The sequence below is a fragment of the Mchenga conophoros genome, linkage group LG20 (assembly GCF_057382185.1).
Source record: "Mchenga conophoros isolate Kocher_MC1m ecotype Shallow Benthic linkage group LG20, M_conophoros_male_GT1.1, whole genome shotgun sequence".
NCBI classification, from domain to species: Eukaryota; Metazoa; Chordata; class Actinopteri; order Cichliformes; family Cichlidae; genus Mchenga; species Mchenga conophoros.
The window spans coordinates 3,774,874-3,800,732 of NC_140545.1; the positions used below are offsets into that span (position 1 = coordinate 3,774,874).

The 25,859-nt window shown below is 41.2% G+C and overlaps 1 protein-coding gene across 2 annotated transcripts in view; it reads left to right on the plus strand.

The window, feature by feature from the left end:
* cpne5a (copine Va) overlaps window positions 1-25,859 on the plus strand; it is a 90,563-nt gene that overhangs the window by 30,341 nt on the left and 34,363 nt on the right. Inside the window, exons 4-10 of one of the 2 annotated variants that reach the window (XM_085258654.1) lie at window positions 280-383; window positions 1,486-1,525; window positions 2,495-2,509; window positions 2,670-2,746; window positions 18,810-18,873; window positions 23,321-23,424; window positions 23,642-23,746. In XM_085258654.1, coding sequence (XP_085114780.1) covers window positions 280-383; window positions 1,486-1,525; window positions 2,495-2,509; window positions 2,670-2,746; window positions 18,810-18,873; window positions 23,321-23,424; window positions 23,642-23,746 — 509 coding nt within the window. The remainder of the gene's footprint in view (window positions 1-279; window positions 384-1,485; window positions 1,526-2,494; window positions 2,510-2,669; window positions 2,747-18,809; window positions 18,874-23,320; window positions 23,425-23,641; window positions 23,747-25,859) is intronic. The other variant, XM_085258655.1, reaches the window with a different exon arrangement.

The following is a 25,859-nucleotide window of genomic DNA, read 5'->3' on the forward strand; positions in this document are numbered from 1 at the left end:
CGGCTACCCTGAGGTACCCCTGAGCAAGGTACCGTCCCTACACACTGCTCCCCGGGCGCCTGCTTAGTGGGCTGCCCACTGCTTCACTGAGTGAATGGGTCAAATGCAGAGAAAAACAAGTAATTTCCCCATGGGGATCAATAAAGTATCCATTATTATTATTATTATTAATTCAGATGGCTGTTTGGTAGCATGATAGATGGGATGGTGTGAGGTAATAGAGCAGTAAATACAGATTCTCAAAGCTTCTTGTTCACGTCTACCTTGTCTTGTCTCTAGTTTGGGAGAACAGAGGTGATAGACAACACGCTAAACCCAGACTTTGTCAGGAAGTACATCCTGGACTACTTCTTTGAGGAGAAGCAGAATCTGCGCTTTGACGTGTGAGTTATTCTATTTGATCCATTTCTCTGAGGACACACACTGAGGTTTTTTTTTTAGTTATGCCGCCCTCTTCTCCAGTTCTTCATTTATTTCCAACGCAGCATCTTCTTAACATCCTCTCCCTTACCGTGCTTCCTTGTCCCCCATCTATCTCATCATCCCTTCTCCCCTTTTTCCTGCCTGTCATTTTCTCTCAAAGTCACTCTTTTTCTATCTTCTCTTGCTCGTCATCAGCTTGAGTCTCTCCCAAGGAATTATTCATTGGTGCAGTGTCTCAGTAGTCATTCGTTGAGTGGAGATTGGTATAAGGTGATAAATATTTCATATAAAGTTTTATCCTTAATCTTCCTGCTGCTAAGAAAAGCAAATGTCTGAAAGCAAGTCCCATAAAACTCACAAAGACCGCTGTCCTGGCGTTCCTCTGTTGAAAAGGTCTGACTAGTGAAAGGGTCAGGAAGGTGCAGCTTCATTTTGAGGTCTCCCAGAACAGAATCAGGATAATTTCTCCACCCCCTTCTTCCTGCAGGATTGGAGATGTTCTTACAAAAATCCATATCCGCCAAAGCATGAATTCCCTGGTGGACTAGGATGTTTCCTTCCAGGACTGCACTGAAGGTCTCTGAGGAGTTTTAGACACTTAATGAATTAATTTGGTGCAAGACTGGGACAGTAAAGGAGGGAGTGCACTCCCTCACAATCTGTGTTACTCATTTACTTCTCTCTTTTATCACAGAGGTGGGAGGCAGGGCGTGCTCAGATTTAATTACTTTTCCATTAAGTTTGACTGGCAGATGCTCCAAACCCACTCTCCTTTGGTGGATTGTTTCAGTATGTGCCCCCTGGCAGAGAGTGGAAATTACATTCATAAACTATAGAATGACTTCCTTAATTAACTGTCACATTACTGCTTACGTGTTTCTTCCCCCCTCCCCATTTTTTCTTTTTTTTGGGCTAGGCGGCTCTCCCCCGGTGTGTGATTGACAGACAAAAAGTGTCCACACCGCAGTCACTTTCCTTTAATTAGCACCAGCACAAAAAAAATCTTCTGTTGTCGTGCCCACGCACTAACCTCTGCCATTTGTGGTCTCTTTGTGATTTCAGGTATGATATTGATTCTAAAAGTCCAGATCTGGCAAAGCACGTAAGTGAAAAACTTTTCTAAGAGTCGGGAGCTCAGCTTTACTTCATACACAACCCTTTAGTCGTCAGTGCATGTGATATTTAGGTTCTATGCAAACCAAAGTTTGTAGCATCTAAATGCTCAAATATATTCAGAAATAATGAGTGAATTGTGCTTCATCTGCCAAAATGTTGTTTGTTATTATTATGACATTTTTTTAGTCTTTAATCAGCTAAAATGAGCTATATTATTCCTCTGGAGCGATAATAATCAAACTTTCATTTGCATCTGGCATAGACTCATTACTTTTTTTTTCTTTTAAATGAGAAATGAAGCATTGCACATCATTATCAAAGCTATTCAACACATTTCCCTGTGTGCGCCGTGGTGCTCTTTGCAGCTGCGAATTTTGATTTCCAAGACAGCCGACAATTTTTCTAAACAGTATCTATTTATTTTAAAATGGCAGGACTGTCTGAAAGGCGAGGTCCTTTGTTGTGCAGCATACATTCAAGAGAACAGCTCATTAAGGTGAATGTATGTTAGTGTCGTCTTTTTTGCTGAAAGCTTTGATAGATAAACTCATACAATGCAGACACAAAACAATATATTTGCAGCACTTGGTTTGCATACTGCCAAAATGCTCATCATCAAATATGTCACGTGACGCTTTGTTGTTGCGCTTTTGCATTGTGCTCCATACTCTGGAAACAACCTGTGTGATGTGTGTCTCCGTCACCTTCCTTCTTTTGCGCTCTTTCGCTCTCCTGTTCGCTTCCTGTGAGGCTCTGTGACTCTTTACCCTCTGCTGTTCTCATTCTGCCTCTCTGCTCTCTCACATTTTCACTTTTGCTCTTCTTTCTCGCACTTGGTTGATGACAGTCTGGTATTTGAGTCATGTGTCTTCTGTTCCATGATATGCTCTGTTGTGTCACTGCTGCTGCCTGGTCTCTCTCTCTTCTTCCTCCTCCTCCTTCTTCACCCCGGAAGCCAACCGAATTTAACGTACGTGTCTGCCTCAGACGTCCTAATTAATAACTGTACAATGCTTACAATTATGCTTAACTCCTCACGGCCTCTCCTTGTTACCCCCCGTGATCCATTTGAATGTTCCCATCCTACGTCTCTCTCTCGATCCCACTTTATGCCCTCCTCCCCATGGCAGGACTTCCTGGGACAGGTCTTCTGTACGCTGGGAGAGATCGTGGGCTCACCTGCCAGTCGCTTGGAGAAACCGCTCGGGTGAGTGGAGATTTCACAGTGTTCAATTTGCAGAGTTGTGTGACAAGAATGGCAGGCTCTCAGTGTTTTTTAAATGGAAGTAGACAAAGAGCAGTTTTAATTTGGAAGTTTTCAGATATGAGATAATGAAAACTCAGTGCCACCTCTCAGCCTATTCAATCACAGCATGGCTCTTCTGCTGGATTTCATCCATGCCAGCGAAGCTGACATCTCCCTTCTAGAGCCATCTTTATTGTACATTACAGTGCGAGATTAGACCAATGTGCTTGGATGGGAATGGGTAATTGAACATGACCAGGGGCTTCCACAATACAATTACTGTCATTAGGGAGGTGATCTAGCTCTAAGAGTGGATTGAAGTCAGCAGGAGACACATGACACTATCAGCTCCTTAGTGTAAACTGGGAAATAAGAAAGCCTGAAGCACTTGGCACCCACAGACCTGTGTGCAGCTCTTTGAGTTATGTGTCTTTTTGAGAGTGCGAAGGAGGGTTTGACACACTGTGAAGCCTGTGTTGGTGTGTGAGACCACGAGTGCAAAATATATGCCTCTATGTGAAGTATGAGGCGGTGCTGGCCCCGGCAGCGGGGGGGTTTGTGAGAACAGCAGGGCTTTGGTGTCGACCATGAACTCAGCCAGGGACCGGGGGTTGTGGATTACAGAGCTCGGTGCCCTTCGGTGTTGAATAAGAGGATGAGCAGGATCAAGAGACCGTGTTCACCAGTGTGCTGTAAACTAGGCTTCACATAAACTAGGCTTCACACCTCACATCAGAGACAGGGAGGAGGATCACGAGCCCCAGGCACACATGATGGAGAAAAGTATTGATTCCACAACCTCAGCAGGGTACCTTGATCATTGCTGAGAGGGTGATGATGATCATAAGTTTGATGTTACAGTCCACAATTTATTAGAAAGTCAAGAAATGAGCCCCTGTGAAAACTTTCACTTGGGTTGCTATTAGCTGTTCCTTTCAAGTTTGGAAGTAACAATTCACGAAGCGCAAGAACAGTGAAGGTTTCTTTTGATTCTTTTCAACTCCATGACACTCAGTTAAGGGTGCAGTTTTCATCTGCCCTCTTTTTTTATTTGAATAGTTAAATAACGTGCATGAGAAACGTAGTTGTTCTCCCCTCCTGTGATAGACGAAATCCCAAAAGTTGTTTAATGGCTTTTGTGCTCCATTTCTTTGTCATACATCCTAAAGTGACACTGTCTCTCTGCGCCATAGCTTTGAGGAACAGCTCCTGCAGGGACTGAGGAAATCTGTTAGTCATGCTTAAAGGAGCCCTCCCAAGGCACGCTGCATTCAATGACCTGCTTAAGAAGCACATCAGCACCCCTTTCCCTATTTTCCAGACTTCATCTTTCATTTATTCGTCTTCCTTCCATCTACCAGATTCTTTTCTTCTGGCTTGACCCCTTTTTTCTTCATCGTGTTCTTTATTCCTTTTGTTCTTCCAGACCTCTCCCTCTTTTTCTTTCTGCTCCAACCAGCACGCAAGCACATATCAAAGCCTAAAACTTACCCAAAGTTTAATCCAGTCATAATTTTGATTTTAAATCTAAAGGCAATTCTAACTCCTCCGCCTCCCTTTTTTAAACTTTTTTAGGACCTAACTGCGTGTTTACAGATTCATATGCAATCAGCTTGGAAGACATGTGGCTTCAACTCTTTCCTCTACAGCTATACAATATAGCAGTAGTATTTTACTGGCTGGCAAGAGGATAGAGGCAAGCAATTTTGGCATTTTCACCCATGCTGACAGATAGTAGAGACAGATGGAAAATATGGATAGAGAGAGAACATTGACACTGGAGATGAGGAGTAAAGCTGGTTTGCCAGCCGTTGACATTTAGCCTCGCTTTCCCAGTATTTGCATAGCTGAAAAACTATAGTCAGTCAGTATTCTGACAAAGATAGCAGGCTAATATACAGAGTGATCTCCTTAAAATGAGAAATATGAGATTTTATCTATAACTGAAAAAACTGCATATAGGTGCTTCACAGTTCAGTTAAATAAAATATAACATCACATCCTTCCCTCCACTTGCCAAGGGTGCAAAACACCCGTGAACACTTTTGTTTCCTTTCTCAGGGAGTGCTGCTAGCTTGAGAGACACACATATCTGAGTTAAGATTAGCACATTAATGCATGCTGCTATATAGAAAGAGAGTTTACAGAAAATCAAAATGCAAACACAGTAATATACCTTATGTGTCGTGTCCGTCATTCATACTACTGCACACAGAGGTCCAACAACTCCTGTAAAGGCAGTTTTATGGAACAGACCAGTGGTTCATTACAGACATAGTGGTACAAATACTTCCGTTTATAATCTGTTTTTAATGAGAGGCATGCATCAAAATTATTGGTGCAGGAAGAAATGTCAAGCTGAGTGACTGATGGGGTGAATGGCTTCTTTGAAAAAAAAAACCCCACATGGGTGCTGTGACACAGCTTTCTTAGCTTTGATTGTTTTTGTGTTGTTGTTGTTTTGCCTGCAGGAACAAATCACAATATAGTTGTGTAGGTACCATAATAATAGTGTTAATTTAAAAAAATAGCTGTAACCTTTCCTGTCGGTATGGTGAAATATACCACACACAATATGTTTGTACAGCATATAAATGCAGCACAAGATTAGCATGCTAAACCCATTAGCCTACCCTTACTGTGCCCTTCTGCTGCATGCTTAAAGCTGGAAATGAACCATAAGGAAGAGTACGACTGCCGCGGGTGTGTCGATCAACCCACACAGGGAGGGAGGAAAGCTGGAAATATACAAAAATAACATATCAAAGGCATGCATGTGGAACTGAATAAATTGAGAGCTCACATAAAAGCTCACCTGACCTGTTTTCCTGTGGGAAAACCAACGCTTCAAAGGAATAATGATGTTTTTCCAGCACTGAATACAGAAGGATAACTGACAAAGAAAAAAAATCTTTACACCTTCTGATAGGTACAGTATGTTGCACTTCTCATGCATTTCACACATGAATCTGTTCTGTGTTAGCTCCTCTTTCTAGCTGCAGTTATAAGGAAATGAATAAGCTCTCTATTCATTATAACTATTTAAGTAAAGACAGAGGTACTAAGTTCGTCAATTCAATGCTGTAACTCACTGTTTACATGTACTTACCATTTCAAGTTTAGCTTGAACTTGGCTCATTTATGACTGTCGAACTCTGACGATGTTCCTGATTTATCATAAATGTACTTATAGCCATGCTGCATACCCTTTAATGACTTTTTTTTGGCTAAACAGACTGTGCATAAAAACATCAAAGTCAAAGGACAGGCAGAAATTGCATTAAGTAATCCCATGGGTAGGGCTAAAAAGAGAAAAGATGAAAGTGTAGTTAAACTGATAAATTTTCTCTTGAATTTTTACTTGTTTTGATGAAGATATAATTTGTTTTGAGCGTCCTTTGATAAAAGAAAGTGTAGTACTTGATCAAAATCTCAAGAAGTTTGATCTCAGATTTGCTGATAATTAATTTGTTTTCTCTGCTGTGAGAATATGTGGCTTAATTAGTGCGGTGGCTAATGTGCCACACAACACGTTCATGTCTAACCTGATTTGTGATGATAATAATTGGTGATTATTTAAAATAATTGTAATCATTCTCATATGGGAGGTGCAATGTCAAAGCTGTTATTGTTTTCCCCTCGTGAGTCAGAGTGTGTGCGTCATTGTGACGGTGTGGTAACTGGAGATACCTAGTTCGTTAGAAAACACCACAATGACAGTTTTACATACTTTGGCAGGCGTCTATGTGTCCGTTTGATTTTGGAAACAGGAAAGCATCTCAATCAGGACAGCTCAGTGTTTCTGCCCCCAGAGTTTTAATTACTGATGTTAAAGCAAATGCAAATGCAACTCCTGTTCAGCAGCCTTGGGGATGAGTTCAGGGTTGCTTGTATTTGAGAGGCTCTACTATATCTGGACTCCAAAGTTTCCTGGGTGGTATCAGCAGGCATCATGGTACAGACAGGCAGGAAATGGAGAGCCCAGGAATGCCTGGAGGCATCAGAGTCCCAGCTGAAACATAAGCTTTTTGTGTTCGCGGTAACATCTAGTCAGGCAAAGGACAAGTGGCATCAAAGAAGAGCGGAACAGCGTGATGGTGGACTTGCAGCACCAGGTTACATGGATATTCAGCATACAGTGCAGAATGAGAGCTTGTTGACTGACAAAAACCCAAAAAGATCGACTCACATGCATATCCTCTTTGCTATGAAAGCAAGACCACATGCTAAAGACCATCACTGTTACCATCTCCAAAACCAAGGCCAAGAGCAAACATATCTGCCAGCAGAGACTGGGAAACTGCTACAATCTCAGCCTAAACCTGCAATGTGGCTGCTCACCTCAGCGTCAGACTTGGAACTGGATCTGGAGAGGTATAGAAACTTCAAAGAGGCCAGACAGGGCACCTCTATCAGTCTCCTCCATGCAGTTGCTCCTATTAGAGCTCACAGTTCCCTGGGAGGAGCACATGGAGGAGGCAAATGAAAAAAAGAAATCCACATATCAGGAGCTGGTGGGACTCTGCAGGAGGGGAGACTGGAAGGCATGCCGCAAGCTTATTGAAGTGGGGGGCAGAGGATTCACAGGTTGGTCACTGTGGAAGATCTACATGCTACTCAACATCACAGGGGCTGAGAAAACGTGAAAGAAAGAGCCTCCTGTTGGCTTTGGATTAGGAGGAAAGTTCCATGCGTTAGTGCTGCTGGGACACAAGCCAGGGCCTCATCAACCCAGACTGGTTTGAGTGTATTTGATGCTGAATCACATCACTGAAGATATTCTAGGTCATGTTATTGCAAATGCAAAAAAACTTCACCACAAATGTTAATCTGTCAATCAGTACAGACTTATCAAATTGCGTTTGTCACATGTTAAGTGATATCTGATCACAACAGCGCAACGCAGATGTTGAAAGATAAGCAGTGAACGGAGAATATGTTTTTTTTAAAATAAAGCTTAGTTCTGCTTTCATCAAATCAGCAATCCTTTAATTTACTGAGTTATCTCTCTGTCAAAACAAGTCAAAATTCAACATATCAAAAAAACATTGTGTCAGTTCTCTAATTGAGTTTAGGACTGAACAGATATTCAAGACAACAACAGCAATACACTGATGCAATCTAGCACAACAGCAATAGGATAAAAATCTTTGAAACTCTAAACTTTTCATATCTGTTGCGATCCGGTTTATGTTTTCACATTTAATATTTAATAATATTTAATATTTTTTGTTCATTTTCAAAAGGCTAATTTTCATCCGTATCTCTGGTCAGATCTTAAAAACCAAGGTTTTTATTAGACTTATATTCCATCCTTCTGGTCACCGGGCATCAGTGCACGTTGGGGTGAAAAAACACTGTAACTGCAGTCCAACTTATTTCAGTGTGCTAAAAATCTCATCTTTGAGCAGAACTGTGTCATCTTGAAGTTTGATGAAGTTGTACCTGATTATTAATTCACTGAAACAAATATGTTTGTAAGCAGTAGTTGCCGAGCCCCTTCTCTTAATTGCTTTGCAGTCTTATATGCACACAGGCTGTTTGCAATTATAAAAAAGGCAGATCGTGTGTTGAAATTGATAGTAATTTACTAAACAATGGGTCCTTGATTCACACAGAGATGGCCTCAGGCTGCATTACTTTCTCTGTGGGCTGCTCTCATCAGCAATAATGCTGAAAAGAGGACCAAACACTGAGGCAGACAACGTGAAAAATAAGACTGGTAAAAGAACATACAATAAAATAAAATAACAAAAATAAACAAAGAGATAAATAAACTTCAAAAACATCTAAAAACTGGTATCTAAAACAGTAAGTATGCTGCTCACCTCTTAATCTTTGAATTCACATGTTTTCTGTCCCATTGCCCAACGACTATAAAATCACCGCCCATTCAGTCTTCCTTTATAAACATTTATAAAGTGGAAGCGTTGGAACCATGTTAACCCTGCCATGAAGTGTCAGCCCACATCAAGTTACAGAGAGGGTCTGTAACTTAACTCTGCTAAATCAATAATTGCCAAGTTCCAAATCTCCTCTCACATTAACATCAGCGCAATGACTGTGTGCCAGGAGCTTCATGGTACAGGTTTCCATGCCTGAGCAAGTGCTGTAGGTGTCCCAGTACTTTTGTCCATATAGTGTGTGTTTGTTTTTCAATAGAAAATATGAGGGGATTTTCATACTTGAACTTGAAATGGCTCCAACGCTCCAATAGCCAGCAGATATGTCTGTGAACCTCTGCTTGGCTCATCTGGTTTAGTGCACATGATTGTCTCTTTGTTGGAGGAGCCAATAAATAGCTTCCTATTCAGGTTGTCTCTGCATTCTAATGTCGTTATGACAATACGATCTCTGCTCGAGGGATGGATTGGGTGACGGGTCAGTTAGAGCCACAGATGAAATGGTTTCTAACAGGGTTCTTTTACATAAGCTAATTATGAAATGCAGCATTATATTGTATTCAAAGTTAACAGTTGAAATGTATACTAAAAGATCAAATGCGTAATGTCATGCCCGCAATATTATTTCAAACTGCTGTGTAAACTCGCAGAGTGCGATAACTTACCATAAATTTACTCAGGGAACACTGAAACAAAGGGCATTACTTGTCTCATCTTGACTTCAGAGACTCACAGTTCTTTGAAAGTTGTTGGTTAATGTAGATGGCTGCTGGCGGCGCTTCCTCTGAGATGAAATAAAATCACAGATTTAAATAATGAGTGGGAGTGAGAGAAGTTTATTTGTTAGTGAAACTGAAAATCCCTAATCCAATTATTCTTGATACTGTAGATGGGTACATGCAGCCAGGTACAGTGTTTCTTTAACTTTTAGCCTCCTGTTGGCTTTGTCTGTTTTACTTAATTGGGAGGTGAACTGTTCTAGACGGCTTATACTAATCAGCATTCTCTGCCTCGGAGCATCACACACAATTAGACCATTCTGCTGCCTTGCTAAATGCCAATTTGGGCTCTAAGGCTGAGCACTAACAAGAGTCCCTCTCTAATAATGTGTATTCCTGCTTAGATGTATAAAAACCCCAACTGTGCTGAGTGTACAAGAACCCTTTTTGTCCGATGAAACAGGGATTTATTAGGTACCATTTTGCTTCCATAAGAAGCAAAAAGCCTCCCCTCTCTGCAGCGCAGCTCTCACAACAAACTGTTTGTTTGCCTTGCCTTCCCACTTATTCAGATAAATTGTCAGCTACATTGCTCTGTTTATGACTCTTCAAGGACTTTGGAAAATCTCTGCTTTGTGCCTCCGATGAAAGGAAATGGTTCATTTATATATATATATAAGCGGAAGGAAGGGGGCCGGGGACTGGTGAGTGTCAGCACCACAGTCCAGGATGAGACAACGAACATCCAAGAATACATTGGGAAGATGGCCCCAACTGACCGAGTGCTCAGTGAATACCTCAGGCAGCAGAAACCCAAGAAAGAGGAGGGAGACGAGGAACCATCATGGAAGGACAGGCCCCTGCACGGTATGTACCACCGGCAGATAGAGGAGGTGGCTGATATCCAGAAATCCTACCAGTGGCTGGACAAAGCTGGACTGAAAGACAGCACAGAGGCACTAATCATGGCAGCACAAGAACAAGCTCTGAGCACAAGATCCATAGAGGCTGGGGTCTATCACACCAGGCAAGACCCCAGGTGCAGGCTGTGTAAAGATGCCCCAGAGACAATCCAGCACATAACAGCAGGGTGCAAGATGCTAGCAGGCAAGGCATACATGGAACGCCATAACCAAGTGGCCGGCATAGTGTACAGGAACATCTGTGCCGAGTATAACCTGGAAGTCCCGAGGTCAAAATGGGAGATGCCCCCAAGGGTGGTGGAGAATGACCGAGCTAAGATCCTGTGGGACTTCCAGATACAGACGGACAAAATGGTGGTGGCTAACCAACCGGACATAGTGGTGGTAGACAAACAGAAGAAGACGGCCGTAGTGATCGATGTAGCGGTTCCGAATGACAGCAATATCAGGAAGAAGGAACACGAGAAGCTGGAGAAATACCAAGGGCTCAGAGAAGAGCTCGAGAGGATGTGGAGGGTGAAGGTAACGGTGGTCCCCGTGGTAATCGGAGCACTAGGTGCGGTGACTCCCAAGCTAGGCGAGTGGCTCCAGCAGATCCCGGGAACAACATCGGAGATCTCTGTCCAGAAGAGCGCAGTCCTGGGAACAGCTAAGATACTGCGCAGGACCCTCAAGCTCCCAGGCCTCTGGTAGAGGACCCGAGCTTGAAGGATAAACCGCCCGCAGGGGCGTGCTGGGTGTTTTTTTTTTTTTTTTTTATATATATATATACCCTGCTTGTTATAAGTATTGTCTCTTAAAGCTCTGCAGGTAATAAGGCAATAGATTGTTGTCTTAACACTACTAATAGTGCAAGTGCAGGCAAGGGCAGTGGAGGTTTTGCAGTCAGAGCAGACAGTGTTAATTTCTGTTATGACCACAAGCTGTGTCTGCTGCAAAGGTGAGAGAGCAAACTGAAAGGCACTCTGTGTTGCTGATCTATCTATTCAGAGGCTGAAAACAATCTGTCGGTGCGCAGATTACAATCAGAGGAGGTCAGGGCAACCCACTGCAACATCATATGAATTTCATTACATGTGCTCAGCGCTAGATGAGGGGGCGAAAGGTGGCTCAACAGTAACACTGCAGGGAAAACAGAGGGCAGAATGAGCTGTGAGTTGATATTACCTACAGTCATGGTAAATAGAAAATACACCCTTAATAGTATGGTTTTAGTTATTGCGGAATAATAAGAGTAATCGACATATTCATTTTATGATTATTTATGTAACAAACTAAGTCAGAAGCAGGTGCTGCTAATCAAATTCACTTGTTTAACTGAAGGTCTGAAGCATTCAGGTGTGTGTTAACATGATTCCAACAGGAAAAGACGTCAGTAAAGGTCTTAAACTTCCATTGTTTTCATTCAAATTCTGTTGTTTTCATTCAAATTTCATTGTTTTGATTCAAACTTTGTTCTGTTCATTCTAATTCCGTTCTTTTCATTGAGATTCTGTTGTTTTCATTCAAATGCTTTTGTTTTCATTCTAATTCTACTCTTTTTATTCAAATTCTATTACTTGTTTTAGAATTCTGTTGTTTTCATTTAAACTCTGTTCTGTACATTCTAATTCTGTTGTTTTTGTTCAAATTCTGTTTTCATTCAAATTTTAGTCATTTCATACTAATTCCACTCTTTTTATTCAAATTCTATTGGTTGTTTTAGAATTCTGTTGCTTTCATTCAAACTCTGTTCTATACATTCTAATTCTGTTGTTTGTTTTAAAGAAGCAATTGTTGCTGCCCATCAGCCTTGGAAGGTTTATAAGACCATTTACAAAGAGATAAAGATTATTCACTAGTGGAAAACATTCAAGTCAATTATTATCCCTTCCATGAGTGGACATCCCAGAAATTTACCTCATGCAGTGCTCAGAGAAATTGCATCAAATTCAGTAGCTACATCAGGCCCTACAGGCCTCAGTTAGCATGTTATATGTTCTCTAATTGAGTTTAAGTATAAGTTAATGACTTTACAATTAACAACAAGTCTGGTTTGGGAGGGTTGCAGGAGAAAACCTCTTCTCTATAAAAAGAACATGGCAGCAGAGCTTAGGTTTACAAAATATCATCTGAACAAACCACAAGGCTTCTGGTACAAAGTCCTATAGACAGATGAGACTGAAGTGGAGATGTCTGGCCACAATACGCAGTGACATGTATGAAAGAAAACCAAGCACAGCATTAACACCTCATACCGACTGTAAGCGTGTTGGTGGAGTGGTGATGATTTGAGCTTGTTTACCAAAGTATTCTAGAGTCAGATGTGAGGCAGTCTGACAGCTGGAGCTTGCCATAAATTGGGTCATACAACATGGCAATGGTCCCAAACACAGCAGCAAATCTATAACAGAAAAGGCGAAAAAGAAAAGAATCAAGGTGTTGCAATGTCCAGACCGTAACCTGACCTTAAGAGAGCTGTGCATCCTCTAATGCGCACAGAGTGGGCCAGAACTTCTGCACAACAATGTGAAAGACTGATAAAGTCATACAGAAAGTGATTACTTCAAGTTACTTAATTATCCCTGAAAAAATGATTCAATGCACTATTTGACCATGAGGTTTGCTTAGTTTTTTTATTTGCGGCTTCTGCATTTTGGCTTAATTTTTGTTAAATAACTAATGACCGGGTGGAAACCGTCATGTTTTGTTGTTCATCTGAAGTTGCATTTATCAAATAAGGATCAAATAAATTTTCATTATATCCTGATATGTAAAACCTTAGAACTGACAGAGGGTGTACTTTCTTTTTTTTCTGCCATGACAGTAGTTTAAAAGTGCAATAAAATGCATTCCAAGTATAAAAGCAATGGAAATTGGGCATCTTTCTTGGCGTTTCCTATAGAGATGTTCTTTGCTTGCTAGGGGGAAATTGAAACTGACTCGTTATGCTCTCTTGAAGAGTTTCTGTTACTGGCAGAGCACGGGGATTAGAGTGAGCTCGCTGTCATGAACAGGTTTTGCCTTTAGACTGAGAGAGAAAGTTTCCTTCTGACTGACAGCTGCTTCTTCTCTTTTGCTGTCAAAACAAGCGATTTTTAGCTTGCAGGTGGTTGATGACAGCCTCATTTATTCAAAATCTCAATAAAGCAAAGATTGTTATAGTAATTAAAGCCTGCGCTGTTATTTATGCAATCAAAACGTCAACACCAATCTCATTACATCACTATACTCATAGAATGGAATACAGTCTTAATTTAATCAAGTTTTTTGTTTAATTAGTCACTATATAAATTACACGATTAGCTCCATTGAGGGAGATTGTGGTGATGGTCTTTACCCGTCAGTGGTACCCAGTGAATAACACGTGACTGGAGTAGTAATGGAACGAAGGATGGCAGGTTCATGGCACCATGCGCCATCGGTAAAATGTAAACACATTTTTTCCTTGTGATGGTTTAATAATATCTATTAGACATTTTTCTGTGCCACAGTTTTTGCCGTGTTTACCAGCTTTGTGCTCATTCTGACAGAGCCTCAAAAAGCTAAGCACAGGTAGCCTGTGGCTACCAGCCTTGAACACAAACAGCATCTCCTCCTGCAATACCTGTAGGAAGGAGCTCCTGTCTGAGAAATACAGCGGGTATTCTGGTGCCCTTTTGAATAAGCCGTTGCACTTTTCATCCTCTTAAAAAAATCTTGGGAAGGTGAAGGATTATGGATTCTTATCGGTATATGAAGATCAGAGGGATTAGTGGTATAATCCCATTTAAACCCACAAAGAGTTTTGGCAACCTTGGCTAATTCTGTTCAGCTATGATATGCCCACTGCCCCATATGGTTACAGTGGCACAAAGCCCGATTATCTGCCTTCCACCCATCTCTGCTAGCCTTTGACTCGACTGGAACTCGTTAGATTTGTTCATTTATATCAGTCCCCTTGTCATCCAGGCAGATTTACTAAATTCACTGACCTGGACAGTCGCAGTGAAATGCAGTTAAACCGATCCTTTTTTTTCTTGCTGTGCTCGCACCTAACCTTACTGAATAATTTGTTTTAAGTGATTAATTGCCATTTAGGTGTGAAATTGCAATATAACACTTCTTTGCACGATAGCAGTGCAGCCACTATGCGTCACAGGAAAAAAATATATGCAGACCCACCCTGCAGAAACTGCAGTGTGAAAAAAAAATCGCTTTCTTCTTCTAGGACTCTCACTCATGTTGTTGAGCAGATAACCCTCTCTCACTCTCTTATGCGTGACACGTTGCGCTGTCGTTAAATATCAAGACCATCCCTCATCCTAATGACCTAATGTGAACGGCATCAACAATTGCTTCCTTCTCCCTCTTCGGACTTTAATCTCACCATCCTCCATCCACCCGACCTCCGCACAGATAGGTAATGGAGAATACAGGGATTGTGAATCACTATTTCATGACAGCAACTGCCTCTAGATGGGAAATTATAGAGGCCATACATTGAGCCTGAATATCCATATTATAATATGTCATGCCTAATAATCTCTGATGCTTGCGTTTTGGAGGAATAAATGGTTCGCATACATGGTTCCCTGGCAAATAGAGACACCCAGTACTCTCATCGGTATTCTGCAGAACAGCAGTATCAAAAACTTTGGCCAAGTAATTGTAGTAATGTTGAAATATGCTGCTTGATCTCTCTCCATTCAGTTGATCAAACAGGGGTTCTGTCAAGGCAGCTGTAGCTAACCCTCTGTTTCAGAGCTAAGAGCATGACAGCACTTCTTGCCTCTGTTTCTTTCTGGGTAAAGGAAGCTGCTGTGCTACAAGGCGCTATTTCATTTCTCTCTCTATTTGTTTCTCTTCTTCATGAAGTTTTGTTTGATCCTGGGGGATTCTGTGGAAAAGGAGGAACAGCAGACATGATGCTAATCTGACTTTAAAAATTAGTCCTGCTGAGGTTTCTGCACTGGACTAGAATTTAGTTGGTCAGGCCCTTATGGTACTGTGTCTGCTGAGTGCCAAGGGAAGCCTGTAAGTGACTGGATGAATTATGGAGGACTAAGAATGGTGGAAAGGATCATCATACATACTTAGCATGCGGTTATTGCAGTCACTCACCTGTATTGCTATGCTGCAGGAATATTACCATATTGCATTAATCAGCCTTTTATATTAACAGGCTGCCAGCCTTCTCTGAACAAGTTGTCCACATTAAGACTTTCTGTAACTCAGAATGTAAATGCTGTTATTCCTTCTTTAAAAGAGTTCTCTCTCTGCGTCATTCCCCATTGTTACAGTTTTGGTTACTAAGCCAACTATTTGACTTTTGCCATGTATCTAGAACAATCTCCAGGAATTACTGTAAAACAGAGCCATCTGTGTGCTAGAAAAAAAACATATTCAGGGCAATACTGTGTATTGACATGAACATTCATGATGGTGTAACTTGAAACAGTGAAGGTCTCAAATTGTTGCTGTGCTAAGCTGGGGATTGCCAGGCTGTGAAACATCACAAAATAGCTTCATCTTGTTGTACCGGACTCGTTTAAAAATGTTACAAATGTGTTTTGCACTTACACGACCAACTTGATTAAATCCTGTTGGTTCCCTACAGCTGACAGAATGTAGACTTTGTTCATTGGGGATTTACAGGAAAGAAGGACCACAGCCAAAAATTTCACATAATTTCATCATCAAAGCATTTTCCCCACTGAAAAACCATCAGTATATGAGTGCTGTGAGAATGAAGCCTCCTGATGCAGGACACTTTGTATCACCTGCAGTCACATCGCAGCACGGAGCAGAAAAATTTAGAGAAAAAACCCCCCAAAGTCACGTTTGATCGATAATTAGTAGGAACTGTATTTATCCATTCAGTGCTTGCTTGCTTGCTTGCTCTTCATGTTAACTAGTCATTGTCAGGGGAAATTGCAAACTCAATAATGCATACCTGATTTAAAAGACCATTGCCCTTTTGGTACCTGCTCTCTTCTCTGCCGCAGAGATTAGAGCAGGGTGGTGCATCTAAACGTGCCTGGAGCTGATACTTTACCAATTGCTGGATCTCATTTCCTGGTTTAATAGGAATATCTAACATTATTGTGACCTCAGGGAGATAATGTGACCTGTGGAGCGTGCAGGGTTTACTGGCATCATTGGTTAGAGCTTTACTCGCTTTTCAAGGCACCATCAAACTGCACGGTGGTGACTTGGAGTAAAGCATCAATAATTCAAGGACAGTTAATTCACCCTGAGACGGGTCTCTGTGGACCTCCAAGATAAAGCCCGAAAACTAAGCAGACCTGCTCCGTGAGAGTTCAGTTTTTCCTTTTGCCTCATGAAAGCAGATGCAGCAGCCACAATTCAGTGCTAAGTGGATTTGTGTTGAGGTACAGTACTGTATAAAACTCTCTCAGACCCTCATTTCTTTATATTTTAGTACCCAGGAGCTGGACTTTTTTAAATGTAAAGAATTTGTAAAGCGGTCATGAGCAATAGTTGTCCAGGCTTGCTCAAGGTCTTTCAAAGTTGTTCTTTGAGCATTGGCTGCTTTTTCACTCATTTTCAGTCTATTGCTTGTATCTGAGCACTTTTTTGACCTATGAATATTTCAAGCATGACAAAGGCGCCTAACTCAAGGGATGAACCAGTGTTGTCTTTACATCTTAGACAAATTGGCAAACAGACAATTTAAAATCTCATCTTTAGACACTTTGTTACTAACAGGCTTTTGCAACAACACAGACGTTGTTCCTTTCTTTAGCTGAAAGGTGATTCCCAAAGAACCATTAGCTGAAAACTTTGCATATCTCTACTTTGCAGTGTCCTTATCTGTACCTCAGATAAACAGCAAATCATATTCTTAGGAAATAAGAAAAATCTGGCAAAGACCTGAGAGGAACATTTCTAGTCTGAAATATTCTTAATGGAAGAGTGGCCAGATGTCCTTCAAGCACAAGAGAAGCCTGGAGAACTATTCCTCCACAGCATGACAACTGGTTTTATAGAGCTTTACTTCTTGTGATGCAGTCCTGGCAAACCTGATTGAGATGAATGGAAAACACCTCGTACCATACGTCCTAAAAACATTACAGAAATCTCATGTGCAGGCAGGCCCTGGTTCTCTGATATAATCCAGTTCTGAAAGTTCACTTAGGTTCGTGCTTGAGATTGATGTTATGAATAAAGGAACTTTTGCCATTATAGTCAAAGGCTGCCTCTTGCTTAGCAGTATGTATGTAGTAGTACTGATATTCAGATCAGCTATCACAGCTTGATGAACAAGTCTGTCACAGCAAGTCTGACCTTCTAATGACTGGTCTCCAGCTAAGGCCACAGCAGGACACTCGTGTAATTTCCTTTTTTATCCAGAAGGATGATGGGAGCTGTAGCAGCTGGAATGCTATTGTATGATTGGAAAACAGATATGGTGTATTGCTCCGTGTTGGGTCGAATGGATTCTGCCTTCTTCTCACAGCTTCAGTGGATGCTGAGAGCTGGTTAGATTGGATATCAGGGGAAAAAAAGTCATTTTGTTCCGCTTCAAAAAATACAGCCAAATAACATTTAGGACAAACTGTGAGACTGTCTCTATTTTTGTTAGAATCAGCCACTGGATTGGCAGCTTAGTGAAGAGGTGATGTATGGAAACACAGACATGCAGAGAGCGCCTCTTGTGCTGCGATATGTCTTGATCATCTGCTGGAGCGTGAATCAGTGGTAAACAACTGCAGCTTTAAAGTCTCAATATGGTGCTGGCAATCGGGAATCGGAAGAGCTCGGCTTCTCAGCAGTCTGATATCACACTGCTCTGAAAACTTGGGAGCCTATATTTATAACTTGTTTTTGATTCACTTAAGGTGGAGAAAAAGGAATAATGTGCTCATTAGAGCTGTCACACTGTCATACTAAATTAACATTGCAATTCTATATACTACTGAATTTAAAATACAATTGGATGTGAAAATAAGCCAGAAATGAAGCCTTATTGTACAATTCAAACAAAGAAGAATCTTAGAAACATAAATATTTCTAATTATTGATACTTCTGTCTCTCAAAAAGGTTATTCTTCTTTATATGGCTGGTTCCTTTAGGGGTTGCCACAGGAAATCTTCTGCCTCTATCTCACCCTATCCCTAGTGTCCTGTTCTGCCACTCCAGCCCTGTGCGTGTCCTCCTTCGCTACATCCATGAATCTTATCTGTGGTCTTTCCTCTTCTATCGCTCAGAAGGTGTGAAATCAAACTTGTAGAATAGAAAGACACAAGAAAGCGTTTCAGCTCCACTTAGATGTTTCGGCCCCTTTCCCAAAGATAACTGGATTCAGTGGAATTTACAAAAGAGGATGCTAGAACTACTGACAATTCTTGCTGTTTACTGGCATCATGGATTAGTATAACAAAATGCAACACAATGCCTCTAATTGTTCACCTGCTAACATCTAAAAAATGGTCAAAATGGATCGCTGTGAAAGTTTTACTTGGATGAGAGAAGGATATGTGTTTGTTTTCACAGTGGTATACCCGGGAAGAAATGTGGAACTGTTATCTTGTCTGCGGAGGAGCTTGGAAACTGCCGAGTAAGTCCAAAAAGTTTTAACCATCATACTTTTTTTGTTTTTGTAACTGTTTACACTTTAAGTGTCAGAGTAAATGTTTTGCAGTGTTCACTTGTCTCATGTGAACTCGACCCTTAAGCATCATTACATCTGACTTTAAATGAGCGAATTGTTAAATTGTGACACGTCACTGTGAGATCGCCTGCGTTGCATGGAATTGCTCCATTATCCGTGTTTAGCAATGTTCACGAGTCCGCTGAAGTGAAGTGGGATATTTAATATCCTTTACTCCAGCGAGATATATTGTGCCATAACTGTCCCCATTAAACGAGCAGGATATGCCGTGTTACTTTGCAATTGCGTTTGCCATTTGGAACTTGTGTACATAGTGGATATGCTATGAGGTTGAATAGCTATTTAATGAGACCGCCTTCATTTCAATCACTAAAACAGGCACTTGCTCCTATGTAGTGTGCGTTAATCCATGAGTCTGCGTTAATAACCTGTGTCCACTAATGCCCATTGACTTTCTCTCCACACTGCTAAATGAAGATAGTAAATAATCACATTATACTGCTGCCAGTGGAGCAGGACTTATTGACCGGAACAACCGGCCTCCCTCAGAGGCTGAACAAAAAGCCCTTGAGCTTCTCTGTAAATGTTTTATGATTCCCTAATACATGTAAGCAATGATTCAGTGGTTTCTAATTTCCTGACATACTTGTTTAGCTTAAAAAAGCACCTTGTTTAACAATCATTGTACCTGACTAGGTGTTTTTTTTTTTCTTATTGTTTATTCCCTGACAAATAAAGAGTCTCCTGTTAGAGTGAGACTGATAAGACATGCTGATAATGAAACCACCATGATAAGCATTACTGATTCTGCACTGCTGGATTGAAGTGTCAGTGCTCACAGTCATTGGAGGGCTGCTGTGAGTCATCAGGTGCATTGGATCTGCGAATGATAGGAGTTAGCATCATCAATGCAAAGCACCTCTTCAAGAGGCGATTCAGTAATATAAATGCAAATGATCGTTACTGGTACAAATGATGATTTCCCTTCTCCCAGACTCCATTAGAGAGACACCGACTAGACATGTCACCGCAGACCTGCCCTGTATACACAGAATTTAACCCTGAACAGAAATGTCTCAGGTTTGAGAAAAGAACAGGCAAATGAAAGTAACGACGTACTAAAAGCGTGACTCAGAAGACAGCGCTGTCAGCACAACACCAAACCTGTGAATTCTTACAGTCTGGATTGCCACCATCCATCTGGTTGTTGTTTATTCTATAATCCACCTGTGACCAATAAATGGAGGCAGCTGAGTTGCAGCATCGCCCGAGGTAAACACTGCAACTCTTGTTTGGGGAAAGTGAGACGAGCAGAGGGAGAATCGACTGGGGAAGTTCTGCAGGGACTGTGAATCGAGAACTGGGCTGGCTCTCACCTTCGTGGTGGATTTGCCAGGTATCATTAGACAGAGAAACAGCCTCCGCATGGATCAAAGGCTTCCTCTTGGCTGTCGTTGCCTCTGGCACATAGGAGTGCAGAGCAGTGGCTGGCTCGCTTCACATCTTCCACACGGTCCAGCTCTGTCTGATTTAAATAAAAGTAAACCACACAACATTTAACATATGGAAGCTGTAAACCTCAGTCCTGGTTATCAGTTCGACTCACAATTGTTCACAAAGTGGCGATTTTGTTTATAAAACTTGACACCACAAGTTTTCTACAGAGGCTTTTTAGTCTTTACAGAACAGCCTCACGTCCTATGAATATGGAAAAAGTAATCAAGTAAATTAAATGAAATAAAATAACACAAAACCTCTTGAATGAATTTAAACTAGCTCTGGTAACATTAAAACCCTGATTACACTAACATTTTTCATTTATCAAGCAAACGTTCTTCACTTCTTGAGCTTACATAACGCTCATCCTTACATTGACAAAAAATCCTTCACCTGTGGCTTACAGTCATAATAGACGAATGCTCGGATGAATGGAGTGATGCGCGAAGCTTATGATTCATTTTGTGATTCACTACAGTCTGCAATCCCAAGGATGTCATAAGCTTGTGTAACATGAATTCAGGCACTGTGTGCATTGCTTTGTATCTCTTTGAATAGACCCACCCCACTCTCTGTAAGTGGCAGTGTGCGTTGCTCTGCCACTTACCCCATGCGGTGATATCTTAGTAGAGCAGAGAAACGGGTAGGAGGATGTAGACTGAAGTCACTATTCCCCTGCTGCTCCTAAACCTCAGTGGCTGAAATGAATGTTCTGCCTTTTCCTCGCTTAATGAGAGAACACTGCTAGGCTCCGATGTGGGTATGTGTTATCCATGCCTAATGAAGGCTTAGGGCACTGTGCTGCCATGATAGTGTAATTGTAGAAGCTGTGTCAGGGTTAAACAGGACAGTTATACTACGGATCTATTTTTTAAGGGCTTTCATATCTGACCTAAGCAAACTTTCCCAACATGATGTGTTAGTTTTAATGCACCAAACAGCACCTTGGAAAATTAAACGTTCTTGTGAAAAAACCACAGAGGGAGAGCTTGACACACTGCAGGTAGAAAATGCAAAGATATTGCAGGCTGGATAGAAAGGTAGGTAATAACTGAAAATGACAGTAGGAAATGAAAATGGATATATAGCAACCCATTCCAATTTCATTGTACTACTGTACTATGTATGACTGTGCAATGACAATAAAGAGTTATCTTATCTTATCTTATCTTATCTTATTCAGCTGCCAGCGCTGACTGTTTTAATCATAGCTTTACTCTTCACCTGCTTCAACATTTCCACCACAGTGAAAGGATTCAAACTGTGGTGTAATCAGATTAGCTCATTCTTTAAATTGTTCCAGCGCAACAATTTCATTCTTTTGGACTCTAAAACAGTAACTGTATTATTTCAAATAGTTCAAAAAAAGTGTTGTTTATTTAACATTGGACCTTGTTGAATACTCTTATTTAGTCCACTCTTCTTTTTAGTGAGCTCCTTGAACAATAGGCAGGTTGGAGTCCTGCATATACAGTTAAAATACATAGCTTCCAGTGTGGAAATATGACGCCAGTGAAGTGTCATTCTATCTGAAGGCCACTAAATAGAAATAGCTGTGGCTGCAAAGAGTCTTCTGGTCCTATAGAAGTCTATGAACATACAGCTCTCTGATGTAGCCTCTGTAAATACTTTCCTGCTAAGTTTATGGACTCACTCAATCATTTTAGATCATACTGAATAGAAAATTAAGTCTATTATGAAAATCTTGGTCATACCAGGTTTTAAAATGTTGGATTATCTGCGGCATGAAACCCGCGCGTGGCTACGCCCACCTTTCATCCTCTTCTTTTATGCCATCTTTTGTACTGGCAGAAAATGAGGACAAGCATAATATCCCCCTCTTAAGGAGAAAACTGCAGGAGTTATTGTACTTTGAATTATGTAGTAGCTCCGTGGTAGTGCTGTGTCCAAGGCAAAAAGTGATGTTTTTGGGGGTTAGCGAGAGGCAGGTCAGTGGCAGACCGTGTCCGACTGATGTGGGTCAAAGCAATCAATAGAGGCCCTGCCCTGCACCATGCTGGTTTAGATCTAACAGCAGCACTTCAAAACCTAAAAGCCCTGAAGACCAGCTGGGTAAAGACAGCTCCTCTTTTTGCTCCTTGAAAGCTTCAATGTCTTCTGGCATAAAACTTTAACAGACTCTAAGATGTGAGAATAAGACCCCCAATTTACATATGTGGTACGTTTGGGGGGTACAAAGCTGTTAAGAAGGTTTGAACATCATTCAGGTGAAGGTGATGATTGAGATGCTGATGGAGAACACTTTGCAGAGCTTTTCTTCTGATGTGGACATTTACCTGTCCAGTGTGCCCATTATGCAGCTTCATTATTGTACTCTAGAGTGACCACAGGGAGCCAAACTGGAATCAAGAACATTATGGAGCATGCTCTTTGTCTTTGATGTGGCAGTACACATTGAAATGCTGCCTAAATGAGTATAATTATGATAATACCAGCCTTTCTAATGTATCATTAGCTGCACTCACACCCCCCACATGCTTTTGTACACAGGCCCCTCCCCTCTCTGTGTGCAGGGTGTTAGGATCCATTTATGTGCCTCTGTATGGTTACTCTTATTGTTATTTTATACAGCACAAGGTATTTTCATTTGCCGTGTTCCATCTACATTGTTATGCAGGTGTTGCATAATAAAGAAATGGTAATGAATGCATTTGCAGGTTTTTGAAACTAGAGCCCACTGTTTGGATTTGCTGTCCTCTTATTAAGATTCAATCAGCACTTTGCTTTTAGTTGGTGCTTCAGTGCTTTTATATCTTGGCACACAGCATGTGTACACAAACATCGGGAGGCAAACACAGCCAGTAGCATGGATTTAAAGTATCCTGTACTTTTCCATCATTCCATTTCTCTGACTGCCTTCCTCCTTTGTCTGTAGGATTACGCCACCATGCAATTTTGTGCCAACAAACTGGATAAAAAGGACTTCTTTGGAAAGTCAGACCCCTTCATGGTCTTCTACAGAAGTAATGAGGATGGCACGTGAGTTTGTCTTTCGCATTTGCGTCTCTGTAAGTCAGGGGTGTCAAACTCAAATACACAGTGGGCCAAAATTCAAAACTGGAACAAAGTTGCGGGCTAACGTTAATATTTATTGAAATATATTTATTCCTTCAGATATAAGAATGAATCTTTTCTTATGGACTCAAACACGTGTTTGTTTATATTTTAGAGATGTTTGTTTTAACTGCATCTCCAGGTTCACTATCTGCCACAAGACCGAGGTGGTGAAGAACACACTGAACCCTGTGTGGGAGCCCTTCTCCATCCCTGTCAGAGCGCTCTGCAATGGAGACTATGACAGGTAGGTTGACTGATGATGTACAGGTGAGTCTCATGAAGACAAACAAATATTCCCACACACTCAGAGTTTGTTTTTTAAGGAAAAATTAAAGCGGTGCAGAGTTTTAATATGTGGTGTAGCTCTTACAAAGTGGATCAGGGCTATCAGATTTAGAGCAAATTGATTTTCTAATGTTATTCTATCCGCTGCTGAAATAGACAATTATTACAGGCTGACTAGCACTACATGCCACCTTGCCTGGCTCTTTATTGATTTCTCCACAATCACAGAGAGCCTTTCAGAGCATTGCAGGGTTTCTGATTGGTTTCTCTGGTGGCAACTTCTAGCTTATCTGAATCTTTTCAGAGTGAAGGGCATTGCAGAATACCCGAGGAGCAGGAAGAGTTTTGGCAGGAAGATAAAATAACACGAGTGAAAAAAGAGAGCGAGAGGAGATGGAGAGTCGGTCTAAAGATGTTGACAGGTGGCTGGAACAACACAGGAGCCCTTCTATGTGTGTTTGTGTGCAGAAGCAGGAAAATGTTTAGACCCAGACAGCCGCGCGAGTGTGTAGAAGAACATGTCAAACCATGGCCTCCGCTACACTGGGTGTCAGCGAAGGTTCGCTGCTTTCAATCCTGTCTCTGTTCACCTGCCCGGAGAAGCTAATTGGGTCAGACAGATGGAGCAGAAGCATGAAAGTATCCTGATTCCCTTTGAGGATTTTGATCTTAAATTGTATAAGTAGAAATGGCCTGGTTTCTCCCCCACAGGCTTTTCTTTTGGACTCCAGTAAAATGCACAGACAGGCTGGTCTGTGCTGTATTTTCTGCACTACCGTCTTTCATTCTTGTTCCCTTTTCTCCTGCAAATATACAGCAAAATTTACAATATATTAATAATGATGTATTGACTATCTCTCTGCAGTCACATTTTTCACCCTCATGAGAATCTGATAAATCTCTTGTAATCATTTGTCTTCGATAGCGATCAGAAAGTGAAATCTCTCCCATTTCCACTCCAACACAACGCTGGTTTCAGAAACTAAAATGAAATTGATTCGAGGATCGAGCTGCCCCCAACTCTGCTGATTATAATGATGCTGACTCATCACAGGCAAATCATCTGTCACAAGTGGCCCTGAGTGTCAAGAATCATTTGTTTTTTCATACTAGTCAAGATTGCAAAGTTTTCTAACTCTGACTCTGAATGTCTGGTTGGTTTAGAGGGAAACAAGTGATGAGTTCATCACAGACCATTAGAGGAAGTCTCCTTTCTTTGTGCGTTACACAATTTGGACATTTGTTAGCTGGGAAAAATAGTGCAGACACAATTAGTTCAGGTCAGGATAACAGAGTAGCCCTCCGATACTTATCTGCCTCTTGGATCCTCTGACAAGTGACTGACAGCAGCAGCTGATGGGAAGATGGGGGTGGCAAGCCACTAGTCTAGTTTCCATCAGTCTGTGAAGAAAAGAGGAGGCATCTTCCTCATTCTGCCTATATTCTCTCAGGCTTGCTCATTTGTTTTTTTCTCCTACCGACTTATTTTGGGAACTTGCAAAATATGCTATTTCCCAAGAGGTTACTTTTCTGTCTTAGGCATGTGGGGAGAAAATGCTTTACCTAAACTGTTGGTGTTGTCGCCCAGCTCTTTACTCTGTGAGATACACAAAAACAATTCATTTAAATATTTAATGCTAGTTTACTAATCCGCACCATATTTTTTTTATACATAAATTAAGCAGACAGAAACCCAATAAGCTCTGTGAATTTGTATTATTGTCAGTCTTGCTTAAATGTTGGCAATTACTGAGACTGGTGCTTAATAATCAGCTAATAAATTTTGAAAACCTAACATGACTCAGGCTGCCACGCAGTATAGCTTCAAAGAGAAAACAAATGTCACCATTAGATCTCTAGAAAGATGTTTGTGTCTTTTGCATGCAAAACACAGAGCATGCTCTCTTTGATGGCTTTAATTCAGCTTTCACTAACAATTAATGAGCTTAAGTAACTTGGTTTGTCACTTTCAAAATGCTCTTTGTAACATTTCTCCTCAAGAATATTAAGTTTGTAGCTCACGCAAGGCATTAATATGTTCACACAAGGAAACAAACACATTTTCTGCTCTT